At 48.3% G+C, this 26,430-nt stretch overlaps 1 protein-coding gene across 1 annotated transcript in view; it reads right to left on the bottom strand.

Annotated features, from left to right (window-relative positions):
• Positions 1–26,430, bottom strand: part of LOC144754114 (E3 ubiquitin-protein ligase TRIM11-like) — a 129,185-nt gene that overhangs the window by 39,239 nt on the left and 63,516 nt on the right. Inside the window, exon 4 of the mRNA XM_078641680.1 lies at positions 5,031–5,053. Coding sequence (XP_078497806.1) covers positions 5,031–5,053 — 23 coding nt within the window. The remainder of the gene's footprint in view (positions 1–5,030; positions 5,054–26,430) is intronic.

Here is a 26,430-nt window from a genome sequence, read left to right as displayed (position 1 = left end):
AGCCAGGCCTCAAGACTAGAGGAGGGTACAACAGAGACAAGGGCACAAGACTACAAGTGGGGTACAGCAGAGACAGGACTCATGAGATCACAGGATGTCTACAAACATCAGGCAGAGTTCACAGGAATCTGTCCTTCTCTGGACTGGCCCTTACCCCCCAAGTCTCTTTCCATGTAAAACCTCAATTAAATGATCCAGAGACATGTGTGTGTCCTACTGCTCTCAGATAACATCATTTCTCAATTGATGAATCCCTGTTTCTAATAAAAAACAAGCTCCAAATCTGTACCCTCCCCTAGTTCAATCCCACCCTTTTTTATTCACTTACGAGTCTAGCAATCTTCAGCGCAGCAGATGTCTGTTGTGTTTATGGAAGTGCGACTGTTAGTCTGAAGCAAAGCTGGAATAAAGAAATAGGAGCCTGTCTCCTTTTGGGTAAAACCTGGACTCGTTCTTCTTAATACTTTTAACTTTTGTTCTGTGTCTTGTTTACTGGCAGCTGCCAATATTAGTGAGTCCGATGCGGCAAAGCAATGCTGTACTTTTCTAGAATCTCACACCGCATTAGTTGACAGATTTCACTCAAACAGAAACACTAGAACTGTTCTCCTTGCAGTGCTAGATGACATTAGAATGGCTGTGGATGTCATCAACCCAAGACATGAAGAACATATGTTTGTTGACATGTTTTGTCACTTTTAACTCCTTAACCGCTGGGCTTCCCCCCCACCCCCAGTGCTGAGCACTTATTTGGGTATTTGGGGGAGTTCCCGCTTTGGACCCTGTAACTTTTTGTCCATATAAAGTATCCACATCAAATTTGGGTACTTTTCTTACAACATCCGGAGGATTCTAAAGGTACCCAGGGTTTGTGGATTCCCCTGGAGGGGACCCAGAAATTAGCCAAAATACAACTAAATTTTGAATTTTGGGGATGAATGGGAAAAACATGCTGCAGATGAAAGCGTTTGTTTTATTCCCTGCAAATGGTATGAACAAATGGTTTGTAGTACTGATATCACCATCTTCCCAGCTTTCAGGGACTGACAAACTTTTGTCAGAAAACCAAATTTATTTACAAAATTATGGCATTTTACTGGGACAAAGCCTATTTTTGCTATTTTTTGTGCTTTCAACCTCCTTTCAGGTAAAAATGGGTATGAAAGCAATAACGAATCCTGAAAAGCTATACATTTTATTTAAAGTAGACCGAACTCGTAGTAGTAAGGGGTCATTTGTGTAGAATCTTTAAGGTTTTCTTATAGAAACTAACAGTTAAAAATAGGAAACATTGAAAATGAGTTGAAAATTCAGCCATTTGTGCCAACGTTGTCACCTGTAACTTCTTTTAAGTATGACAGATTTTTAAAGCAATATACTGTTACATCCACAGGACCCTTCTGGTTGTGGAGATATATAGGACTTGTAGGTTCACCAAGAATCCGATGTGCCCAGAGCCAATAATGAGCTGCGACTTGCTATGGTTTTTTATTGTGTTCCGAGTATACAGCAAACCACTTGGTAAAATATAAAGAATGAAAAATAGGTATTGAGGAAAACTATGAATTTCCGAAATGGGAACAACATATGGAGTTTAGAAGCAGTGGTTATGTGCACATCTCCATATATGTGGGTACCTATACCAGCATCTGAATTAGAGGACTTTTTTGAAAATTATACTTTTTTTACACACTGTCCTACATTTAGAAGGGATAAATGAATAGGAAACATTTCTACTGTTCTGTTTCTCGAAGTCTCCCGGTAAAAATGGTACCTCACTTGTGTGGGTAGGCCTAGTGCCAGTGACAGGAAACGTCCCGAAACGCAATGTGAACACACCATATTTTTACAGTGAAAACTGACCCTTTCTATGTGAAGTGCCTAGTTGTAGATTTTTAACCCTAGGTCTGCCGGTACCTAGGGAAACCTAGCAAACCTATGCTTTTTTTATACTAGACACCCAGGGGAATCCAGAATGGGGTGACTTGTGTGGCTTTTACCAGGTTCTCTTACCCAGAATTCCTTGCAAACCTCAAACTTTGGAAAAAACCACAAGTTTTTCTCAAACTTCTGTGATGGAAAGTTCTGGAATCTGTGTGGATCCACAAAATTCCACCCACCCCACATTCCCCAAAGTCTACTGATAAAAATTATACCTCACTCGTGTGGGTGAGTCAAGTACCCGGGACAGGCAAGGGCCCAAAACATATTGTGGAGACATCAAAATCACCTATCACAAAAATACCTGGTTTTGCAAACGGAGGGCACTTGGGTTTTTGGCCCCAGACTCAGAGGCCACCTAGGGAAGGCTGCCAAACCCACACATTTCTGAAAAGTAGAAGCCCTGGGGAGTCCAGGGAGGTATGGCTTGCATGGATCGGGCTAGGGGATTCCCTAGCCCGAATCCCCTGCAAATCACAAATATAGCTATAGAAACTCAAATTTTACTTAATTTCTCTGTGGGAATGTTGTGGGAAAACCAGCCTGACACAAATTTCCTACCACCTATCCTTCCCCCAGGTCTCCCGATAAAAATGGTACCTCACTTGTGTGGGTAGGCATAGTGGCTGCAACATGAAATGGCCCAAATCGTACTGTGGAGACTTCAAAATGACCTATCATAAAATCACCTGGTGTTGCAGGGGGGGGGGTCACCTGTTTTTTTGGCCTCCAGGCTCGCGACTGTTTAAGGAAACCTACCAAACCCACACATTTTTAAAAACTAGACAGCCTGGGGAGTCCAGTCAGATATGGCTTGCATGGATCCCCCAGTGTTTTCTTACCCAGAATGCCCTGCAAACATCATATTTAGCTATACAAATCACTTTTTCCACACATTTCTGTGTGGATTACTGTGCCGGCACAAATGGCGTACCACCCTTGGTCTCAGAGTAAAATGATCCTTCACTTGTGTGGCTCTAATTCAAAATCAGCAAAAAACATATTTGTGTTTTTAACGTAGCACGTAAAATTTGTGGTGCTACTCCTTTAAGCCCTATGTTTTTAGCTCTTCCCAGTCACAGGCCTTTGGCCCACCCACATAAGTGAGGTATCATTTTTTTCGGGAGAACAAGGAGAAGGTTGGCTGGTAGGACATTCATGCCGGCACGGTGATCCCACGCAAAAAATTATAGAGAAAGTGATTTTTTTTGTTTAATTTGAAGTTTGCAGAGGATTCTGGGTAAGAAAACGTTGAGGGATCCATGCAAGCTATACCTCACTGGACTCGCCAAGGTGTCTAGTTTGCAGAAATGTGTGGGTTTGGTAGGTTCCCCTTGATGGCCGTGAGGCCGGTGGCAAAAACCCAGATGCACCCTCCCTGCAAAACCAGGTTGTTTTATGATGGGTAACTTTGAAGTCTCCACAATATTTTTTGGTCCCTTGCCTGTCGTGGGTACTTGACCCACCCACATGAGTGAGGTATCATTTTTATCGGGAGACCTTGGGGAGCGCGGAGTGTTAGGACATTTGTGTCAGTCCGGTGAGCCTACAACTTCTCACACAGAAAATGGAGAAACATTTGATTTTCTCAGCAACATTTGAAGATTGCAGGGTATTCTGGCTAGGGAAACGTTGGGAGATCCAGGCAAGCCATACCTCCCTGGACTCTCCCGGGTCCCTAGGTTTCAGAAATGTGTGGGTTTGGTAGGTTTCCCTAGATGGCCTCTTTTGGTATTATACTGACCGATCACCACCAGTCAGTAAGAAAATGCTTCTTGCACCCCACTCCACTAGGAAATTTGCAAGACAAATATTCATATATTTGCCCTTTTCATTGTATTGCACTACACATGGAATCACTTCCCTTGTTTACCCTGGGTGACCAGTTTCCATTCTGAACTGGTCTACTTTTATATGTTGTTCTTTGCACTTCCCTTTCTACATCTGAGGAGAATTCGCTCTCCTTGTGGTGAACTAATGTTTACTTTTCCGCACACTACTATATTTTCCTCAGCATGGTCGCATATACACACAATTGTATATATATTTTAAATAGATTCTGATAAGATCTTCTCTGTATCTCTCGGACTACTTTTGGACATTGTCCTTACTACAGGGTGCTCAGGTATTCTATATTTTTATTGAATCTCACTACTAATGTTTATTCTATCCGTGCATGCAAAATGGAACACTAAATATGCATATTTCTTCGTATCTAAGAAAGCACAATGCATGCAAAATCGAGTTTTTCGCTTGTATTATAATATATACAGGCATTCTCTATGGCCCCCTTCCTTGCGTTCTCATCTTTCGGTCAACATCACCTATCATGGGTACCACTTTTTATGGCTTTGGGTGAGCTGACGCTATCATGCATTTTTACACAATATCCTCAGTGCAGTGTGACCAGCATATTTAATTTCATGTCACTATTTTCCAACACCTCTTCACTGCTATATGAGGCTGACTCGTAAGAATTTTACGTAAAAGATTTCATGAGAGATGATGTTCCATTCCAATGTTTGTATTTTGTATTTCTGCAGCCTTGACAAAGCCCAATGGACGAAACACGTGTCAGCTGCTTTTGCTCATATAGACCAGATATTGGCCATTCCTGCTTATATATAAACCGAACATTGTGAAAAGTACAAATGGATTAAAATACGTTCACAAAAAAGAACAAAAATGTGATGGACTTCATATTAGGACTAACTTCTTTAATAAATGGAATTTCTATGTGTGCTCTAGTGCTTTTTCTGTATGTTCAGGGTACTTTTCGTACTACTTCAGTTAAGCTTTAAAGATACAAATATGTTTTATGAGGACAGCATCTCATTTCTGTGACAATTATTTTAAGACTCAAAAGAGTTTGCTGAAAACTTGCAGGGATTTATGAAAAGTTAAGAGAGTTTCCTGATGTTGCAGGGGAGGTTTATGAGGACTTAAGATTTTTTTTGAGAATTTAAAGTGAATTTATGAGGATCTGAAAGTTTCCTAACACTTTGTGTGAGCTCAGAGTGGCATTTACACACAGCAGCATTGAGACCTGCTCCTTACACACTGACAGGAGGATAATAAACCAGCCTTACCTGCTTAGGGTGCTTCTGACATCCTGCAAAACAGAGAAACAACACACAGTGAAATCAGTTTCCACAGGAGATGTTAAAGTTATGGCAGTATTTTTAGGAGTGAAACACTTAACTATCTATGGTTAGAAAACAGTGACTGGGGTCCCATGACACAGCACATTCTGGGGTCTCGCATGACTAAGCACAAAATATGATATTCTGAATGAGATCACGGGATATAACAGAAACTGATACTCGGAATGGTAATGGCAGAGCACAGTGTCACTCTGAATGGAGTCACAAAACACAGCACATTCTGATATTCCGAATGAGGTCACTTGGCACATTGTATGATGTTCTCAACAGGCTCACATACATGGGCATCATTTAGGGATTGCCAGGGGTCACAGCTATGACTCCAGGCTTGCCCCTTGTGACCCCTGACACTGCTTGTGCAACCTCTGGGTTCAGAGGTAGCAAAATGAGTACCAAGTACACAGAGGAAGCTCGCCCTTATGAGAGCTGTGCTCCACCTTTGTTTTCAGCCAGTTTTATATTAAACTAATAGTGAATAATAGATTATTATTAACTGTTAGTGTAATAAAAAATGGGGCACAAGGATCTAGAATGACAACTTCTGTGGCAGATGTCTTAAATAAAAAAAATGCTTTTAAATGTACGTAGGGTACGTGCTTGGGGATCAGAGTGTGGTTGAGTGTTTAAGAGTCTGTAAGTGTGAGCATGAGTGCGTGTAAGTAACTGTGAGTGTCAATGACAGGTAGTGTGTGAGAGCCACTAAAAGGGAGTGAGTGAGAATAAGTGAGAATGAGTGGCAGTGAGCATGAGTGAGTCAGAATGAGTGACAATAGGAGTGAGTGCACGAGTGATAAAGTATGAGTGAGTAAGACCTAGAGTCAGTGTGAATGAAGGAGAGAGAATGAGTGATAGAGTGTGTGAGAATGACAGAGTTAGAGCAAGAGAGTATGAGTAAGTAGGATGGTGTCAGAGGAAGAATGAGTGAGAGTGAGGTAGACTGAGTGAGAATGAATGAGTGTGGTTGAGTAAATGTGAGTGATATGATGTAATGCTTGCTAGTCTGCCATTGGCCCTAACATACTGAAGGAAATTCGAAGCTTATAGAGGGACTCATAGAAAACGTCTACTGCTGGAATACTGGAGGCAATTGTGGCATGGACAGGCACCTGTGAAGACCACTGCTACTGGCACACTGGAGGCAATTGTTGGCATGGATAGGCACCTGTGAAAACCACTGCTACTGGCACACTGGAGGCAATTGTTGGCATGGACAGGCACCTGTGAAAACTACTGCTACTGGCACACTGGAGGCAATTGTTGGCATGGACAGGCACCTGTGAAAACCACTGCTCCTGGCACACTGGAGGCAACTGTTGGCATGGACAGGCACCTGTGAAAACCACTGCTACTGGCACACTGGAGGCAATTGTTGGCATGGACGGGCACCTGTGAAAACCACTGCTACTGGCACACTGGAGGCAATTGTTGGCATGGACGGGCACCTGTGAAAACCACTGCTACTGGCACACTGGAGGCAATTGTTGGCATGGACAGGCACTTGTAAAAACCACTGCTACTGGCACACTGGAGGCAATTGTTGGCATGGATAGGCACATGTGAAAACCACTGCTACTGGCACACTGGAGGCAATTGTTGGCATGGACAGGCACCTGTGAAACAACTGCTACTGGCACACTGGAGGCAATTGTTGGCATGGGCAGGCACCTGTGAAAACCACTGCTACTGGCACACTGGAGGCAATTGTTGGCATGGACGGGCACCTGTGAAAACCACTGCTACTGGCACACTGGAGGCAATTGTTGGCATGGGCAGGCACCTGTGAAAGCCACTGCTACTGGCACACTGGAGGCAATTGTTGGCATGGACGGGCACCTGTGAAAACCACTGCTACTGGCACACTGGAGGCAATTGTTGGCATGGACAGGCACCTGTGAAAACCACTGCTACTGGCACACTGGAGGCAATTGTTGGCATGGACAGGCACCTGTGAAAGCCACTGCTACTGGCACACTGGAGGCAATTGTTGGCATGGACGGGCACTTGTAAAAACCACTGCTACTGGCACACTGGAGGCAATTGTTGGCATGGACGGGCACCTGTGAAAACCACTGCTACTGGCACACTGGAGGCAATTGTTGGCATGGACAGGCACCTGTGAAAGCCACTGCTACTGGCACACTGGAGGCAATTGTTGGCATGGACGGGCACTTGTAAAAACCACTGCTACTGGCACACTGGAGGCAATTGTTGGCATGGACAGGCACCTGTGAAAACCACTGCTACTGGCACACTGGAGGCAATTGTTGGCATGGACGGGCACTTGTGAAAACCACTGCTACTGGCACACTGGAGGCAATTGTTGGCATGGACGGGCACCTGTGAAAACCACTGCTACTGGCACACTGGAGGCAATTGTTGGCATGGACAGGCACGTGTGAAAACCACTGCTACTGGCACACTGGAGGCAATTGTTGGCATGGACAGGCACCTGTGAAAACCACTGCTACTGGCACACTGGAGGCAATTGTTGGCATGGACAGGCACCTGTGAAAACTACTGCCACTGGCACACTGGAGCCAATTGTTGGCATGGACAGGCACTTGTGAAAACCACTGCTACTGGCACACTGGAGGCAATTGTTGGCATGGACGGGCACTTGTAAAAACCACTGCTACTGGCATACTGGAGGCAATTGTTGGCATGGACGGGCACTTGCGAAAACCACTGCTACTGGCACACTGGAGGCAATTGTTGGCATGGACAGGCACCTGTGAAAACCACTGCTACTGGCACACTGGAGGCAATTGTTGGCATGGACAGGCACCTGTGAAAACCACTGCTACTGGCACACTGGAGGCAATTGTTGGCATGGACAGGCACCTGTGAAAGCCACTGCTACTGGCACACTGGAGGCAATTGTTGGCATGGACGGGCACTTGTGAAAACCACTGCTACGGTCACACTTGAGGTCATTTTTGGCGTGGGGGTAACTGTGGCAAAATACTGGCACTAGCTCATTGGAGATGCTTCTTGACATATGGAAGGAAAACCATGACATACGGGGGCAACAATCACAAAATTCTAGCCCTGATGTACTAGATTTAAATCCACCCTCTGCAGTTTCTCTATGAGGGTGTTGCCCCCCTGGACCCTAAGATGCATTTAGAAAGTTTATATTACCGGCGGCCTTACGTATATTACAGCCGTGCGCTGGATGCACATTGCAAGCAGCAGACATTCAATTTATGAGTGGGCGGAGCATCATTATAGACAGCACGGGAAGAGTGTCTGGGTCTAAAGACGTGTAAGTGCGCATGTCAGGGTGAATGGGTGTCTTCTTATGACCAACCCGACATGTGCACATAAGGCCTCCCCTACCTGCACAACGATAGTGAGCCAGCGATCACATCTGCAGCCTCCCCGGTCTCCTAAGGAGAGCTGACTTTGCCTGCTCCAGCCAATCCCGATGCTGCTCCTATGCTGTGAAGCAGCTTCTGGATTGGCTCAAAAGGTGAAGAGTAGGCCTAGTCTTGGAGGCAGCAGGTTTTGCTTTACAGAAGAACATGGCCAATCACAGCATGGCTTTATTATGAAGCCCTGCACTGATGGGTCATTTTCTATCCCTTGCTGCTTTCCCTTCAGTCGCTCTACTGTTTCCGCCTCATCATGCCCAGTCCAGGGAGTAGCAAAGACGAGGGTGAGAAGCGCTGCGAGTAAGTATCGGTTATGGCAATAAACTATTTTGCAGGATTAATGTTTTCTTAAGATGTTTTACAAGACAGAAAATTAACCTGGTAAACAAACATCAGAGATACTTGAGAAAATGTTCAGAATATGGTAAAAGAAATCATGAAATCTGGCCACGAAATTAAAGGGTGTAGAAAGATAAACAAAAGAGGAGCGAAAAATAGAATCACAAGTGGAAGCCAGAGGAGTGAGGCACAAAAATATACATTTTCTGATTAGTAAAATGTAGACTTCATCATTTAAGAGCCCTTTTGTGTGCATGTTTGTGCTGGTGAGTTTCCGTCAGTGTAGTGTGCCATTCTCTTCAGAGTCAAGTGACAAGATGGGGGGGTTCCTCTTCAGCACTCTGCAGCATGACCTTCTGGGAGCTATCCAAAACGAATAACCAACAACGGACCTATTAGCTAATAGCTTTTATTTTAGATGGCTCTTGCACAACCTTGGAACCAGCTCCAGCTCCACATCTTAAACAATAGTGGCAGCTTCACAATTCCGGTGTGTGATATCATTAGGGGACCGGCTATGGCCTAACGGCTAGAGCGGTCAACCTCGAAGCTGGGGAACCGGGTTTGAGGCTCGGCAGAGATGCTCAACATCCTGTGATTCTGGCCAAATCAGTTCATCTCTCCATGCCGAACAAAATGGATGTGCTCGTCTGTAACGTAACCAGTGCTCATGTAAAGCGCTCCGATACCTTCGGGTTGAGTTTGCGCTCAGTAAAACTAAAAGAAAAATTAAACTGTTATCTCAGGAAAGGCCACTTAAATACTGGGTCTTTTGGCAGTGCAGACTGACTGCTGGGGAAGCGGGTGGGGCATGTTTATGACTCCTAAAGACCCTCACTAATGAGAGAAATGTAAAATAGGTTCCTGGCTCCGGTTTGTGCCTAAAATTCTACCGTCTTTGAGGGTACTGCTCCGACATCTGTGTATTGCCTACTGCTGGGGTCTCCAAGTTTTTCTGCAATAAGAGCCACTTATGATCGAAGAAAAGCACCCGAGCTGCAATCATTTGTGTTGCAATAGTGACCACGTCAGACAAGATTACAGGAGTCGTTGTCTCGTGCCCGATTTACAGCAATTTCAAATGCCTCTGAATGATGGTAACAGGGGCAATAGTAATAGTAATAATATTATTAATACATCCTTCCAAAGCTGTATGAGTAATACATGACAGGCATAGGTGCAATGCCCCCGACCCATGGTAATAATATTAATAATAAGTCTCTCCAAAGCTGCTTGAGTAATACATGAGGGCCATAAGGGCAATGCCCCCGCCAATAATAATAATAATATGTCCCTCCAAAGCTGCATGAGTAATACATGACGACCATAGGTGCAATGCCCCCGGCCCATGGTAATAATATTAATAATAGGTCTCTCCAAAGTCGCATGAGTAATACATGACAGTCACAGGTGCAATGCCCCCGGCCCATGGTAATATTATTAATTAATACATACCTCCAAAGCTGCATGAGTAATACAGGACATCCACAGGTGCAATGCCCCCGGCCCAGGTTAATAATATTAATAATAGGTCTCTCCAAAGGTGCATGAGTAATACATGATGGCCATAGGTGCAATGCCCCCGGCTCAGGGTAATAGTATTAATATTACGTCCCTCCTCAGCTGCATGAGTAATACATGACAGCCATAGGTGCAATGCCCCCGGCCCATGGTAATAATATTAATGCGTCTACAAAGCTGCATGAGTAATACATGAGGGCCATAAGGGCAATGCCCACGGCTCAAGGTAATAATATTAATAATACCTCTCTCCAAAGCTGCATGTTTTATCACTCAAATAACAGCTTTACATATATCTTGGAAATCCACTTTCCTTCTAAACATCGGTTCATGAGATCCGAAACCAAATACATGTTCATCTGAAATACACACTTCAGAATTTTAGTACATATATTAATTCAACCAAGCAAAAACGTCTAATTTAGTACGCAGGTTACACACAAGAGCTACTTGCAGGTAGCTGGGGAGACGCCAGTAGCTGACAAGCTCCTCTTGGAGAAGCCTGGTCTATTGAAATTATAAGCCAGTAGAGTGACTGCCTTAGTGGGTGGTAGCAAGCAGGGGACCACTATTGTCAGATAAACCAAATGCATAGGACCCTTTGAGGTTCATCAACAGGCCATGGGCCATCATCCACGACAGACACAAGAGGTTCATAAACATGTCGGGAGTCATCTTCCTGTAATTACAAGAGAGGGTAATCAACAAGGTCATGGGAGAGCATCCCAAAAGGAGTTGTGAGGTCATATCAACGGGTCGGGTCCATCATTCTAGTAGGAGGCAAGAGTGGTCCTCTCTTGTGAGAAGGATGAGCCTCCCTTGGACTGTGGGTCTTACGGGTGCCATTTCATTTCTCAACACTGACACAAAACTATGGGCCAAACCTTATCTTCATTGGTGATGGTGGGCCTGATTCCCATATTCGTCACACGGGAAACATATGTTTACTCTCTATCATTTTCTTAGAAGCAGAAATGGCATTTGAGCATGTTTTTAGACTGACTGGTAAATTACATGTTTGTACCAACATTGACAGGTCATGGTCATTATAAACTACTTCAACTTACACTGATCCAGAACAGCCTATGGGACCAGAGAGGGATGTTCTCTGCCACCGGAGGGATGCTGTTCGTCACCCTCAGAGGGATGCTCTCCATCACCCTCAGAGGGAGGCTCTCTGTCACCCTCAGAGGGATGCTCTCCGCCACCCTCGGAGGGATGCTCTCCGCCACCCTCGGAGGGATGCTCTCTGTCACCCTCAGAGGGATGCTCTCTGTCACCCTCAGAGGGATGCTCTCTGTCACCCTCAGAGGGATGCTCTCTTTCACCCTCGGAGGGATGCTCTCCGTCACCCTTGGAGGGATGCTCTCTGCCACCCTCGGAGGGATGCTCTCTGTCACCCTCAGAGGGATGCTCTCTGTCACCCTCGGAGGGATGCTCTCTGCCACCCTCGGAGGGATGGTCTCTGCCACCCTCGGAGTTATGCTCTCTGCCACCCTCGGAGGGATGCTCTCTGCCACCCTCGGAGGGAAGCTCTCCGCCACCCTCGGAGGGATCCTCTCCGCCACCCTCAGAGGGATCCTCTCCGTCACCCTCGGAGGGATGCTCTCCGTCACCCTCGGAGGGATGCTCTCCGCCACCCTCGGAGGGATGCTCTCCGTCACCCTCGGAGGGATGCTCTCCGTCACCCTCGGAGGGATGCTCTCCGTCACGCTCGGAGGGATGCTCTCCGTCACCCTCGGAGGGATGCTCTCCGTCACCCCCGGAGGGATGATCTCCGTCACCCCCGGAGGGATGCTCCCTGTCACCCTCGGAGGGATGCTCCCTGTCACCCTCGGAGGGATGCTCTCTGTCACCCTCAGAGGGATGCTCTCTGCCACCCTCGGAGGGATGCTCTCTGCCACCCTCGAAGGGATGCTCTCGGTCACCCTGGGAGGGATGCTCTCTGTCACCCCCGGAGGGATGCTCTCTGTCACCCCCGGAGGGATGCTCTCTGTCACCCTCGGAGGGATGATCTCTGTCACCCCCGGAGGAATGATCTCTGTCACCCCCGGAGGGATGATCTCTGTCACCCTCGGAGGGATGCTGTCCGTCACCCTCAGATGGATGCTCTCCGTCACCCTCAGAGGGATGCTCTCTGTCACCCTCAGAGGGATGCTCTCTGTCACCCTCAGAGGGATGCTCTCCCTCAACCCCGGAGGGATGCTCTCTGCCACCCTTGTAGGGATGCGGTCCATCACCCTCAGATGGATGCTCTCCGTCACCCTCAGAGGGATGCTCTCCGTCACCCTCAGAGGGATGCTCTCCGTCACCCTCAGAGGGATGCTCTCCGTCACCCTCAGAGGGATGCTCTCCGTCACCCTCTAAGGGATGCTCCCTGTCACCCTCTGAGGGATGCTCCCTGTCACCCTCTGAGGGATGCTCCCTGTCACCCTCTGAGGGATGCTCCCTGTCACCCTCTGAGGGATGCTCCCTGTAACCCTCTGAGGGATGCTCCCTGTAACCCTCTGAGGGATGCTCCCTGTAACCCTCTGAGGAATGCTCCCTGTAACCCTGAGGGATGCTCCCTGTAACCCTGAGAGAGATGCTCTCTGCCACCCTCGGAGGGATGCTATCTGTCACCCTCAGAGGCATGATCTCTGTCATCATCGGAGGGAAGCTTTCCGTCACCCTCGGAGGGATGCTGTCTGCCAACCTCGGAGGGATGCTCTCCGTCACCCTTGGGGGATGCTCTCTGTCTCCCTCTGAGGGACGCTCTCGGTCACCCTGGGAGGGATGCTCTCTGTCACCCTCAGAGAAATGTTCTCGGTCATACTCCGAGGGATTCTCTCTGTCAACCTTGGAGGTCTGTGTCACCCTGGAAGGAATACTCTCTGTCACCCTCGGAGGGATGCTCCCTGTCACCCTCCGAGGAAATCTCTCTGTTGCCCTCAGAGGAATGCTCTCTGTCACCTTAAAAGGGATGCTTTCTGTGACCCTAAAAGGGATGCCTTCTGCCACCCTCAAAGGGATGCTCTCGGTCACCCTGGGAGGGATGCTCTCTTTTGCCCTCGGAGAGATGCTCTCTGTCACCCTCCGAGGGATGATCTCTGTCACCTTCAGTGGGATGATCTCTGTCACCTTCAGAGGGATGCTCCCTGTCACCCTTGGAGGGATGCTTTCTGTCACCCTCGTAGGGATTCTCTCTGTTGCCCTTGGAGGGATGCTCTTTGTCATCCTCTGAGGGATGCTCTCTGTCGTCCTCGGAGGATGTCCTGGATGTTTTCTGTCACCCTCATCTAGTGCCCTCTACATGGAGCTACTTCTCATGAAGCTTCTTAGCAGTAAACTAATCAATTTGATCAAAACATCACTGTTAAAGTGACAGCATATGACCACAATAAGGACGTTTACACCTCTAACTCCATCCTAACCCAAATTAGAGAGGAATTTGGTTGCCGTTTAAGGTGCCAAGAAAATCTAGTTTTAAATTATATTTCTAATACTGCCAGGTAGCAATTTGCAGAGATTCATTTTGCACACTCTGTAATATAATCCAGGGTTACTCATGAGGAGTCAGGAGAACATGGCGGCCGGCTAAGCAGCTCGGTCGGGAGCTCCGTCAGAATGAGGTGTGCAACGCAGGAGTAGTCGCCCTGAAGACTCGAAAAATGGGAAATCAGTAAACTCGGTAATGCAGGAGTGCGCACTATACATCAGCAGCAGTAAATGTTAAAACAAAGTTTAAAATTCCTACCCAGTTTGAACGAAAGACGAGGCTCGGCGTGAGGGAAGACTCCAACGCTCTGTCGCTGTGGGAATAACGGTGTCAGACTCAGAGCTGGAGGTGGGGTCCGGTGCAATTTGTGGTGCGTAGCCGCCAAGGAGCTCACGGAGGGAGAGTGTTGGAAGCAGGAACAGGAGGATTGGAGGTGTTTGGATGGAGGCTGTGCTCTGCTTGTTAGCACGCTGTAAAGTCTTGATTAGGACGGATTTTAGAGGGCCACCCAACAGCTGCTCCCTTCTCAGCGTGGGAGCTGATCTCAAAGAAGATGGTTTAAAGGACTGTTTAAACCGCAAGGAGGGGTGTGAACAGAGGAAAAGCTGCCGGTACAGTGTGTGCGCTTGCATGATTCTGACCAGGAGGGGTGACCTCAGAGAATTTGATAATTAATTCTTCTCAGGAGAACCCCCCCAGACAACACAATATTACAAGCCCAAGCCCAAATACAAGCTCAAGCTAAAGCGCAGAGTTCGGCATCGGAGACTGAATTGAAAGAGGAAGAGGGTTTAGAGAACCCCACAAATATAAAAGAGGCTATAAAAGTGGATACAAAAAATTGTACTCAAAATATGAGCTATCCCTTACGCAACACAAGTGTCAAGGTTCGGCTTTAGGCTTCCTCGGGGCTGAGATGAGAGTCCAATACCCGGCCCTACTAAATTACCCCAATGCTCGATATGCAACGACACGAACAAACGAAGTAATTCAACGGGGCGCGGGAAAGGAAGGGGACAGCGGGGAGGGAGATCTGCAACGACAAAGAACACCAGATTAGCACACCCTATCTCCCTCACACTAACAGGTATTCACAGAGCCCTTCACTAAAACAGCGTACTTCTCCCTATGCTTGAGTAATACCTGTAAAGGAAAATACACAAGGCTTTACTCCTAGCGGAGACACTGCGGTGGAGGAGGTAAGAGGACTTGTACCCAGCTGTAAGACAAAACATACACGGTAACATATACAGGTGCAAGGAAACCTGATTAACTGCTGTATACCAGTAAATACCCTACATATACCCTGAATATGGTTTCATATCCACTTGTACGGGTATACCACAAGCCCCTCTCTCAAGACCTCTCCTGTCTCCTGCAGAAATGAAAATTAAAGAACCATAAATGCTGCTTCTTGCGGAACATCCCTTGAATTCACCAAGAGAAAAGGCTCCTTGGTGTACTGAATGCAGTGTTTACATCACACCGCGATGCCCCAGTGTTATTGCGCCCTGTCTAAATCAAGGAGTCGAAGTACTACTCCTGCAGGGCAAATGGAATAGCGAGGCTCAGTGTTCTTGTGTAAGTGAGTCCCTTCGCTTTTCCTTGAACCAAGAATATATATACAGATATGTACAAACAGTTTTGGCCATGCAGCAGCGCCAGATTATTGCCGCTCCAACTGCTCTGGAAATGCCAAACAGAGTTCAGAAACAATTACCACACTGGGAGCTTTCTGTGGCGGCCGGCCGGTGTGCTGTTGGGATCGATAGAACCAACGCCTCACACCGCCGCCATAAAGCCCCTTACTCACGGTTCTGACGGACTATGGAAAACAAGTCAGACACTGCCAAAGGACCGTAGCTCCGCACTCTCGTTCCTGTGACTTCGGAATTATCTGCGTTTCCCAGCCGTCAGTTCCGCATCTTTATTTCCTGGCATGCGCGCGCACACGGCGTTCTACGTGCCTTACGCGCGGCATGCCGGGAACTGTAGTTTTCTTTCTTCCGGCGCCAGCCCGGGACCCGTGCACACCGCGTTACCTCGCGGAACATGACAGTACATCCCCCTTCACAAAGGGGACCGACCCGCTCTTGGCTTAGCCGGAAACAAACGATGGAACTGAGCCACCAGCCTGGGAGCCCGAACGGCCCTAGCCGGTTCCCAGGAATCCTCCTCTGGTCCATACCCCTTCCAGGACAGTAAGTACTGCAATCGACCCCTCACCCATCTAGAGTCCAGCACCTTCCGTACCTCATACTCCTTATCCTGATGTACCCAGACAGGCAGAGGTGATTTACGCACAGGACACCTAGAGGGTTTCAAGAGCGACACATGAAAAACCGGATGGATCCGCATCTGCGCCGGGAGACGCAGACGCACAGCCACAGGGTTCACATGTTCCACCACACGGTAAGGACCGATGAACCGGGGGTTAAACACGCTGGGCCTTTTAAACCTGATGTTACGCGTGGACAACCACACCAGATCCCCCTTCCGATAGACCGGATTGGGTCTCCGGTGCTTGTCGGCCTGGTGTTTGTACCTAGCTTTGGCCTTTGTAAGATTCCTGCGCGTATCCAAAAGAACTTGGCGCACACGCATCAATCTTTCTCTTACCTCAGGTAGTTTCACATTCTCTGAAGGTAACAGCATGGGGGTGAACCGGGGGTGATGCCCATAGGAACAATAGAAAGGTGAGTGGAGTGTGGATGCGTGTTGGGTGCTATTGTAGGCCACCTCTGCCACCCACAACCAAGTCACCCAGGAATCGCTGCTTTCTTGTACATAACAACGGAGATACTGCTTTAGGGATTGGTTTACTCTCTCCGTCTGTCCATCTGTTTGCGGATGGAAGCTTGTGGACACAGACGAGGTGATGTGTAAGGCGGTGCACCATGTTTTCCAGAATCGGGCTGTAAACTGAGCCCCGCGATCGGATACGATATCACGGTGTAGACCATGTAACCTTACTACGTTCTCTAGTAGGAGGTGAGCCAATTGGCCCGCAGTGGGCACCTGAGCACAGGCTATGAAGTGGCCCATTTTTGTTAGGAAGTCCACCACAACCACTATAGCCGTCTTGCCTTGGTCTTTTGGGAGTCCTACAATGAAGTCCACTGAGAATCTTTCCCACGGAAGGGTAGGAGTGAGAAGCGGTTGTAACAACCCCTGCGGTTGTTGTCGGTTTGATTTCATCTGATTGCAGGTGACACACTCCGCCACCCATCGGATCAAATCTGGTCTGATGGAAGGCCACCAGAATTGTCTTTGGGTTTTTTCCAACGTTTTAATGAATCCCATATGTCCCGCACACGGGGCGTTGTGACACCAGGAGAAGACAGTCTTTCGCAACGCAGCCGTAGGTATAAGAACTTGTGTTCCTCTCATAGGGATGCCTTGTTTCATCATCCACTCAGGGTGATGCCGTAGCCAAGTGCGCCACACACAGGTTTGGGCTCCTCTCCGTACTCCCGATAGGAAATCGTTGGTGTGTGTTACTCCTATCACTTGTCCTGGCTCGATGATAGATCGAACAGGTTTCTCCACAGGGAGTAGGTGATTTTCTCTTCGTGTTAGCGCATCAGCCTTTCTGTTGTTGGTACCGGGCCTGAACGTAACCATGAAGCGGTATTCTTCGAAGAACAACATCCACCGAAGCTGTCTGGGGGTCAGATGTCTTGCTGCTCTTAAAAACTGCAGATTGCGATGGTCTGTATACACCGTGATCAGGTGTTTGGCTCCCATCAGCCAGTGTCGCCAGGTCAAGAAAGCGTCTCTGATGGCAAGCAGTTCTTTCTCCGCGATTGTGTAATTTACTTCTGCAGGGCTGAGTTTCCTTGACATATAGGCAATTGGATGTAGAGCACCTGTGGAACCCTCTTTTTGAGACAATACAGCCCCCAAGGCAATCTCAGAGGCGTCTGCCTCTACGATGAACGGGATATCCGGATTGGCATGCGTTAACACCGGGGCAGAGGAGAATGCAGTTTTTAGTGCGGTAAACGCACGCTCTGCTTCCTGGTCCCACACGAACCGTGTGTTCTTCTTGGTAAGTCTCGTGAGGGGTGCCACCATTCCTGAGAATCCTGCTATAAATCTCCTGTAAAAGTTGGCAAAGCCCAACAGGCTCTGTATGTCCTTGACATTCTTGGGTACTGGCCATTCCACTATGGCCTGCACCTTTCTTTCTGCCATCACTTGTCCCGATGGTGTCAGCATCACACCCAGAAATTCCACTGTTGTGACATGGAATTCGCATTTGGTGATTTTACAGAAGAGATGGTGTTCCCTTAGAGCCTGTAATACTGATTTGACATGAGTTATGTGCTCCTCTGTTGAATTAGAATAGACCAGAATGTCGTCTATGTAAACGACCACGTGACGGTCCAAAAAGTCGCGAAGCACTTCGTTGAGAAAGAATTGAAACACGGCCGGGGCGTTGCAAAGCCCAAAGGGCATCACCAAATATTCGTAGAGCCCATACCGCGTTTTAAAGGCTGTTTTCCACTCATCACCCTGCCTAATGCGTACAAGGTGATATGCCCCACGCAGATCCAGCTTGGTATAAATACGAGCTGCGCGGACTTGTTCCAGGAGTACGGGGATCAAGGGCAAAGGGTATTGATTTTTTACCGTTATGGCGTTAAGCGCGCGATAGTCAATGCAGCACCTTTTTTCTCCATTTGCTTTAGGAATGAAGAATAAGGGAGACGCTGCTGGGGATCTGGAAGGTCTGATAAAACCAAGAGCCAAGTATTTCTCAATATAGTCTCTCAGGGTTTCTGTCTCTGGCAACGTCAGAGCGTAGATCCTCCCGTTGGGAATTTCAGAGCCTGGTAGGAGGTCGATGCGACAATCATAGATTCTGTGAGGTGGGAGTTCTTCTGCTTCTTTATCACTAAAGACCGCCCCAAACTCTGCATAACAAGGAGGCAAAGTCACGTCTTTTTCTGCTGCTGTGGCTATAGTTTGCATAGAAGCTAAGGTGGAAGCAGGGTTCCAAGGCTTCATCATACAGTGTTCGCTGCAGTATGGCGAAAGAAACTGGACCGTCTTAGTGGTCCAACGGATATCGGGGTCATGCTTCTGTAACCATGGGAGACCTAGTATGATGCCATACTGTGGGGCTTCTATGATATTGTAAACCAGCATTTCCTGATGATGATTATCATAAACCAATTCATATTCCTTCGTATGGAAACGTATGGGTCCTGCGTGTAGTTCGTTCCCGTCTACGGCGTAGACCGTCTCTGGTGTGTTTTTTGGTACTAGGGTTACTCCTAGTCTCCGTGCTTCAGAGGCGTCCATAAAACAACCCGTGATTCAGAAAAGGGGGTGGTGATGAACAGAGTGCCTGAATTAAGCAGACCACTCTTACCCAGTCCAAAGATCAGGGCTTGATCCATCACCGTTTTTTAGCTCAGTGCACCATCCCAGCTCAGAACTTGGCAATATGCAAATTAGTCTGTTCCTGTCCCAGTGCATGATGGGAACAGGGCAAACCAAACTACCAAGCCAATTCTTGTACTGGGAAGGAAACAAGCTTCCGGGGACCGGTTTCTGCCATTTCAGGCGTCTTCGGCCCGGCTTGCTTGAATCCTGATGGTGCAATGAGCAAGGGACTCACATCTGAGTATACCCTTCCACGCTTATGGTGGACAAAATGATTCAGAAAAGGGGGTGGTGATGAACAGAGTGCCTGAATTAAGCAGACCACTCTTACCCAGTCCAAAGATCAGGGCTTGATCCATCACCGTTTTTTAGCTCACTGCACCATCCCAGCTCAGAACTTGGCAATATGCAAATTAGTCTGTTCCTGTCCCAGTGCATGATGGGAACAGGGCAAACCAAACTACCAAGCCAATTCTTGTACTGGGAAGGAAACAAGCTTCCGGGGACCGGTTTCTGCCATTTCAGGCGTCTTCGGCCCGGCTTGCTTGAATCCTGATGGTGCAATGAGCAAGGGACTCACATCTGAGTATACCCTTCCACGCTTATGGTGGACAAAATGATTCAGAAAAGGGGGTGGTGATGAACAGAGTGCCTGAATTAAGCAGACCACTCTTACCCAGTCCAAAGATCAGGGCTTGATCCATCACCGTTTTTTAGCTCACTGCACCATCCCAGCTCAGAACTTGGCAATATGCAAATTAGTCTGTTCCTGTCCCAGTGCATGATGGGAACAGGGCAAACCAAACTACCAAGCCAATTCTTGTACTGGGAAGGAAACAAGCTTCCGGGGACCGGTTTCTGCCATTTCAGGCGTCTTCGGCCCGGCTTGCTTGAATCCTGATGGTGCAATGAGCAAGGGACTCACATCTGAGTATACCCTTCCACGCTTATGGTGGACAAAATGATTCAGAAAAGGGGGTGGTGATGAACAGAGTGCCTGAATTAAGCAGACCACTCTTACCCAGTCCAAAGATCAGGGCTTGATCCATCACCGTTTTTTAGCTCACTGCACCATCCCAGCTCAGAACTTGGCAATATGCAAATTAGTCTGTTCCTGTCCCAGTGCATGATGGGAACAGGGCAAACCAAACTACCAAGCCAATTCTTGTACTGGGAAGGAAACAAGCTTCCGGGGACCGGTTTCTGCCATTTCAGGCGTCTTCGGCCCGGCTTGCTTGAATCCTGATGGTGCAATGAGCAAGGGACTCACATCTGAGTATACCCTTCCACGCTTATGGTGGACAAAATGATTCAGAAAAGGGGGTGGTGATGAACAGAGTGCCTGAATTAAGCAGACCACTCTTACCCAGTCCAAAGATCAGGGCTTGATCCATCACCGTTTTTTAGCTCACTGCACCATCCCAGCTCAGAACTTGGCAATATGCAAATTAGTCTGTTCCTGTCCCAGTGCATGATGGGAACAGGGCAAACCAAACTACCAAGCCAATTCTTGTACTGGGAAGGAAACAAGCTTCCGGGGACCGGTTTCTGCCATTTCAGGCGTCTTCGGCCCGGCTTGCTTGAATCCTGATGGTGCAATGAGCAAGGGACTCACATCTGAGTATACCCTTCCACGCTTATGGTGGACAAAATGATTCAGAAAAGGGGGTGGTGATGAACAGAGTGCCTGAATTAAGCAGACCACTCTTACCCAGTCCAAAGATCAGGGCTTGATCCATCACCGTTTTTTAGCTCACTGCACCATCCAACAAGAATTGGCTTGGTAGTTTGGTCTGCCCTGTTCCCATGATGCATTGGGCCAGGGACAGACTAATTTGCATATAGCCAGGTTCTGAGCTGGGATGGGGCAGTGAGATAAATAACGGTGATGGATCAAGCCCTGATCTTTGGACTGGGTAAGAGTGGTCTGCTTAATTCAGACACTCTGTTCATCACCACCCCCTTTTCTGTATCGTTTTTGGCCACTATAGGTGTGGCAGGGTATACTCAGACATGAGTCCCTTTCTCACTGCTCCATCAGGATTCAAGCAAGCCGGGCCGAAGAGGCTGAAATGCCAGAAACCGGTCCCCGGTAGCTTGTCTCCTTTCTGGTGAAGAATTGGCTTGGTAGTTTGGTCTGCCCTGTTCCCATGATGCATTGGGCCAGGGACAGACTAATTTGCATATAGCCAGGTTCTGAGCTGGGATGGGGCAGTGAGATAAATAACGGTGATGGATCAAGCCCTGATCTTTGGACTGGGTAAGAGTGGTCTGCTTAATTCAGACACTCTGTTCATCACCACCCCCTTTTCTGTATCGTTTTTGGCCACTATAGGTGTGGCAGGGTATACTCAGACATGAGTCCCTTTCTCACTGCTCCATCAGGATTCAAGCAAGCCGGGCCGAAGAGGCTGAAATGCCAGAAACCGGTCCCCGGTAGCTTGTCTCCTTTCTGGTGAAGAATTGGCTTGGTAGTTTGGTCTGCCCTGTTCCCATGATGCATTGGGCCAGGGACAGACTAATTTGCATATAGCCAGGTTCTGAGCTGGGATGGGGCAGTGAGATAAATAACGGTGATGGATCAAGCCCTGATCTTTGGACTGGGTAAGAGTGGTCTGCTTAATTCAGACACTCTGTTCATCACCACCCCCTTTTCTGTATCGTTTTTGGCCACTATAGGTGTGGCAGGGTACACTCAGACATGAGTCCCTTTCTCACTGCTCCATCAGGATTCAAGCAAGCCGGGCCGAAGAGGCTGAAATGCCAGAAACCGGTCCCCGGTAGCTTGTCTCCTTTCTGGTGAAGAATTGGCTTGGTAGTTTGGTCTGCCCTGTTCCCATGATGCATTGGGCCAGGGACAGACTAATTTGCATATAGCCAGGTTCTGAGCTGGGATGGGGCAGTGAGATAAATAACGGTGATGGATCAAGCCCTGATCTTTGGACTGGGTAAGAGTGGTCTGCTTAATTCAGACACTCTGTTCATCACCACCCCCTTTTCTGTATCGTTTTTGGCCACTATAGGTGTGGCAGGGTATACTCAGACATGAGTCCCTTTCTCACTGCTCCATCAGGATTCAAGCAAGCCGGGCCGAAGAGGCTGAAATGCCAGAAACCGGTCCCCTGTAGCTTGTCTCCTTTCTGGTGAAGAATTGGCTTGGTAGTTTGGTCTGCCCTGTTCCCATGATGCATTGGGCCAGGGACAGACTAATTTGCATATAGCCAGGTTCTGAGCTGGGATGGGGCAGTGAGATAAATAACGGTGATGGATCAAGCCCTGATCTTTGGACTGGGTAAGAGTGGTCTGCTTAATTCAGACACTCTGTTCATCACCACCCCCTTTTCTGTATCGTTTTTGGCCACTATAGGTGTGGCAGGGTATACTCAGACATGAGTCCCTTTCTCACTGCTCCATCAGGATTCAAGCAAGCCGGGCCGAAGAGGCTGAAATGCCAGAAACCGGTCCCCGGTAGCTTGTCTCCTTTCTGGTGAAGAATTGGCTTGGTAGTTTGGTCTGCCCTGTTCCCATGATGCATTGGGCCAGGGACAGACTAATTTGCATATAGCCAGGTTCTGAGCTGGGATGGGGCAGTGAGATAAATAACGGTGATGGATCAAGCCCTGATCTTTGGACTGGGTAAGAGTGGTCTGCTTAATTCAGACACTCTGTTCATCACCACCCCCTTTTCTGTATCGTTTTTGGCCACTATAGGTGTGGCAGGGTATACTCAGACATGAGTCCCTTTCTCACTGCTCCATCAGGATTCAAGCAAGCCGGGCCGAAGAGGCTGAAATGCCAGAAACCGGTCCCCGGTAGCTTGTCTCCTTTCTGGTGAAGAATTGGCTTGGTAGTTTGGTCTGCCCTGTTCCCATGATGCATTGGGCCAGGGACAGACTAATTTGCATATAGCCAGGTTCTGAGCTGGGATGGGGCAGTGAGATAAATAACGGTGATGGATCAAGCCCTGATCTTTGGACTGGGTAAGAGTGGTCTGCTTAATTCAGACACTCTGTTCATCACCACCCCCTTTTCTGTATCGTTTTTGGCCACTATAGGTGTGGCAGGGTATACTCAGACATGAGTCCCTTTCTCACTGCTCCATCAGGATTCAAGCAAGCCGGGCCGAAGAGGCTGAAATGCCAGAAACCGGTCCCCGGTAGCTTGTCTCCTTTCTGGTGAAGAATTGGCTTGGTAGTTTGGTCTGCCCTGTTCCCATGATGCATTGGGCCAGGGACAGACTAATTTGCATATAGCCAGGTTCTGAGCTGGGATGGGGCAGTGAGATAAATAACGGTGATGGATCAAGCCCTGATCTTTGGACTGGGTAAGAGTGGTCTGCTTAATTCAGACACTCTGTTCATCACCACCCCCTTTTCTGTATCGTTTTTGGCCACTATAGGTGTGGCAGGGTACACTCAGACATGAGTCCCTTTCTCACTGCTCCATCAGGATTCAAGCAAGCCGGGCCGAAGAGGCTGAAATGCCAGAAACCGGTCCCCGGTAGCTTGTCTCCTTTCTGGTGAAGAATTGGCTTGGTAGTTTGGTCTGCCCTGTTCCCATGATGCATTGGGCCAGGGACAGACTAATTTGCATATAGCCAGGTTCTGAGCTGGGATGGGGCAGTGAGATAAATAACGGTGATGGATCAAGCCCTGATCTTTGGACTGGGTAAGAGTGGTCTGCTTAATTCAGACACTCTGTTCATCACCACCCCCTTTTCTGTATCGTTTTTGGCCACTATAGGTGTGGCAGGGTATACTCAGACATGAGTCCCTTTCTCACTGCTCCATCAGGATTCAAGCAAGCCGGGCCGAAGAGGCTGAAATGCCAGAAACCGGTCCCCTGTAGCTTGTCTCCTTTCTGGTGAAGAATTGGCTTGGTAGTTTGGTCTGCCCTGTTCCCATGATGCATTGGGCCAGGGACAGACTAATTTGCATATAGCCAGGTTCTGAGCTGGGATGGGGCAGTGAGATAAATAACGGTGATGGATCAAGCCCTGATCTTTGGACTGGGTAAGAGTGGTCTGCTTAATTCAGACACTCTGTTCATCACCACCCCCTTTTCTGTATCGTTTTTGGCCACTATAGGTGTGGCAGGGTATACTCAGACATGAGTCCCTTTCTCACTGCTCCATCAGGATTCAAGCAAGCCGGGCCGAAGAGGCTGAAATGCCAGAAACCGGTCCCCGGTAGCTTGTCTCCTTTCTGGTGAAGAATTGGCTTGGTAGTTTGGTCTGCCCTGTTCCCATGATGCATTGGGCCAGGGACAGACTAATTTGCATATAGCCAGGTTCTGAGCTGGGATGGGGCAGTGAGATAAATAACGGTGATGGATCAAGCCCTGATCTTTGGACTGGGTAAGAGTGGTCTGCTTAATTCAGACACTCTGTTCATCACCACCCCCTTTTCTGTATCGTTTTTGGCCACTATAGGTGTGGCAGGGTATACTCAGACATGAGTCCCTTTCTCACTGCTCCATCAGGATTCAAGCAAGCCGGGCCGAAGAGGCTGAAATGCCAGAAACCGGTCCCCGGTAGCTTGTCTCCTTTCTGGTGAAGAATTGGCTTGGTAGTTTGGTCTGCCCTGTTCCCATGATGCATTGGGCCAGGGACAGACTAATTTGCATATAGCCAGGTTCTGAGCTGGGATGGGGCAGTGAGATAAATAACGGTGATGGATCAAGCCCTGATCTTTGGACTGGGTAAGAGTGGTCTGCTTAATTCAGACACTCTGTTCATCACCACCCCCTTTTCTGTATCGTTTTTGGCCACTATAGGTGTGGCAGGGTATACTCAGACATGAGTCCCTTTCTCACTGCTCCATCAGGATTCAAGCAAGCCGGGCCGAAGAGGCTGAAATGCCAGAAACCGGTCCCCGGTAGCTTGTCTCCTTTCTGGTGAAGAATTGGCTTGGTAGTTTGGTCTGCCCTGTTCCCATGATGCATTGGGCCAGGGACAGACTAATTTGCATATAGCCAGGTTCTGAGCTGGGATGGGGCAGTGAGATAAATAACGGTGATGGATCAAGCCCTGATCTTTGGACTGGGTAAGAGTGGTCTGCTTAATTCAGACACTCTGTTCATCACCACCCCCTTTTCTGTATCATAAAACAACCCGTAGCACCAGAGTCGATCATCACCTGTACATCTTGTTGTACTCCATCTATCATCATGGACATGTGTAGAAACAAATGAGTTTTCTCTGCTTCTGTTCTTGGGGAGAGTGAAGGGATAACATGTGAGCTTGAAGGCTTCCCTTCCTCCACCATCAAGCCGTGTAGTTTCCCGACTCCTTTTCTGCCACTCCGGCAAGGTTTTGACCTCCCTTGTATCTATTGCTTTTTGGTTTCACCGGGCATTCACGCAGGAAATGGCCTTTCTTGCCACAATAGAGACATAACCCTTGTTTGCGCCTGTGGTCTCTTTCGCTAGTGGTCAATGAGGCTCGCACTGCCCCTATCTCCATTGCTTCGGTATGAGTAGCCGGTTTTTTGCCGCTACCAGCTTGTTCATAGGGCATCACGGTTTTGTCCTTTTTCTTATGTTCTCCCTTTCTTTCTTTCATCCGATGGTCCAAGCGTAATGAGAGCTCTATAAGTGCCGTGCATGTACGTGGTTGAGGATCGATCTGCGCCAGCACATCCTTCATTTCCTCGCTAAGGCCTTGGTAGAACAAAGCGGTTCTCTTGGCTTCTGGCCAATTTGTTTCTGCCACGAGTCGTCTGAAGTTGTTGAGATACGTGACAAGATCGGCATCCCCCTGTTTCAGCTTCAGCAGCTCACGATCCGCCGTGAAAGTTTCAGCCCTCCTATCGAATGTTTTTTCGAATTCTTCCTTAAAATCGTCCCAGTGATACAGAAGGGGGTCATCCCTTCTGACTATCGGAACCGCCCATTGAGCGGCTTCCCCTCCTAAATATGATATAAGGAAAGCCACCCGGGCCTGATGTGTGGAAAACATTTTTGGTTTGCACATAAAGTGCATTTGAACCTGCGTCATAAACACCTGCACCTTTCTTATGTCCCCATGGTATCGTTCCGGTGGAGCCAGGGGTATTTGGGCAGGCATTTCTACCACCAAAGAAGTGGTAGGGGAAGAGCCACCTGTAGCTCCCTGGGTTGTGGAGGCTTGCGGCAATCTATCCATTCTAGCCCGCAATTGGGCGTTCTCTGCTCTCGAGGCGGCTACCTCTCTATTGGACGCGGCCAACTCTACCTGCAC

The sequence above is a fragment of the Lissotriton helveticus genome, chromosome 5_1 (genome assembly GCF_964261635.1).
Source record: "Lissotriton helveticus chromosome 5_1, aLisHel1.1, whole genome shotgun sequence".
Classification (NCBI taxonomy): Eukaryota; Metazoa; Chordata; class Amphibia; order Caudata; family Salamandridae; genus Lissotriton; species Lissotriton helveticus.
Note: the sequence above shows the minus strand (reverse complement) of the source record. Positions and strands in the feature narration are given on the sequence as shown.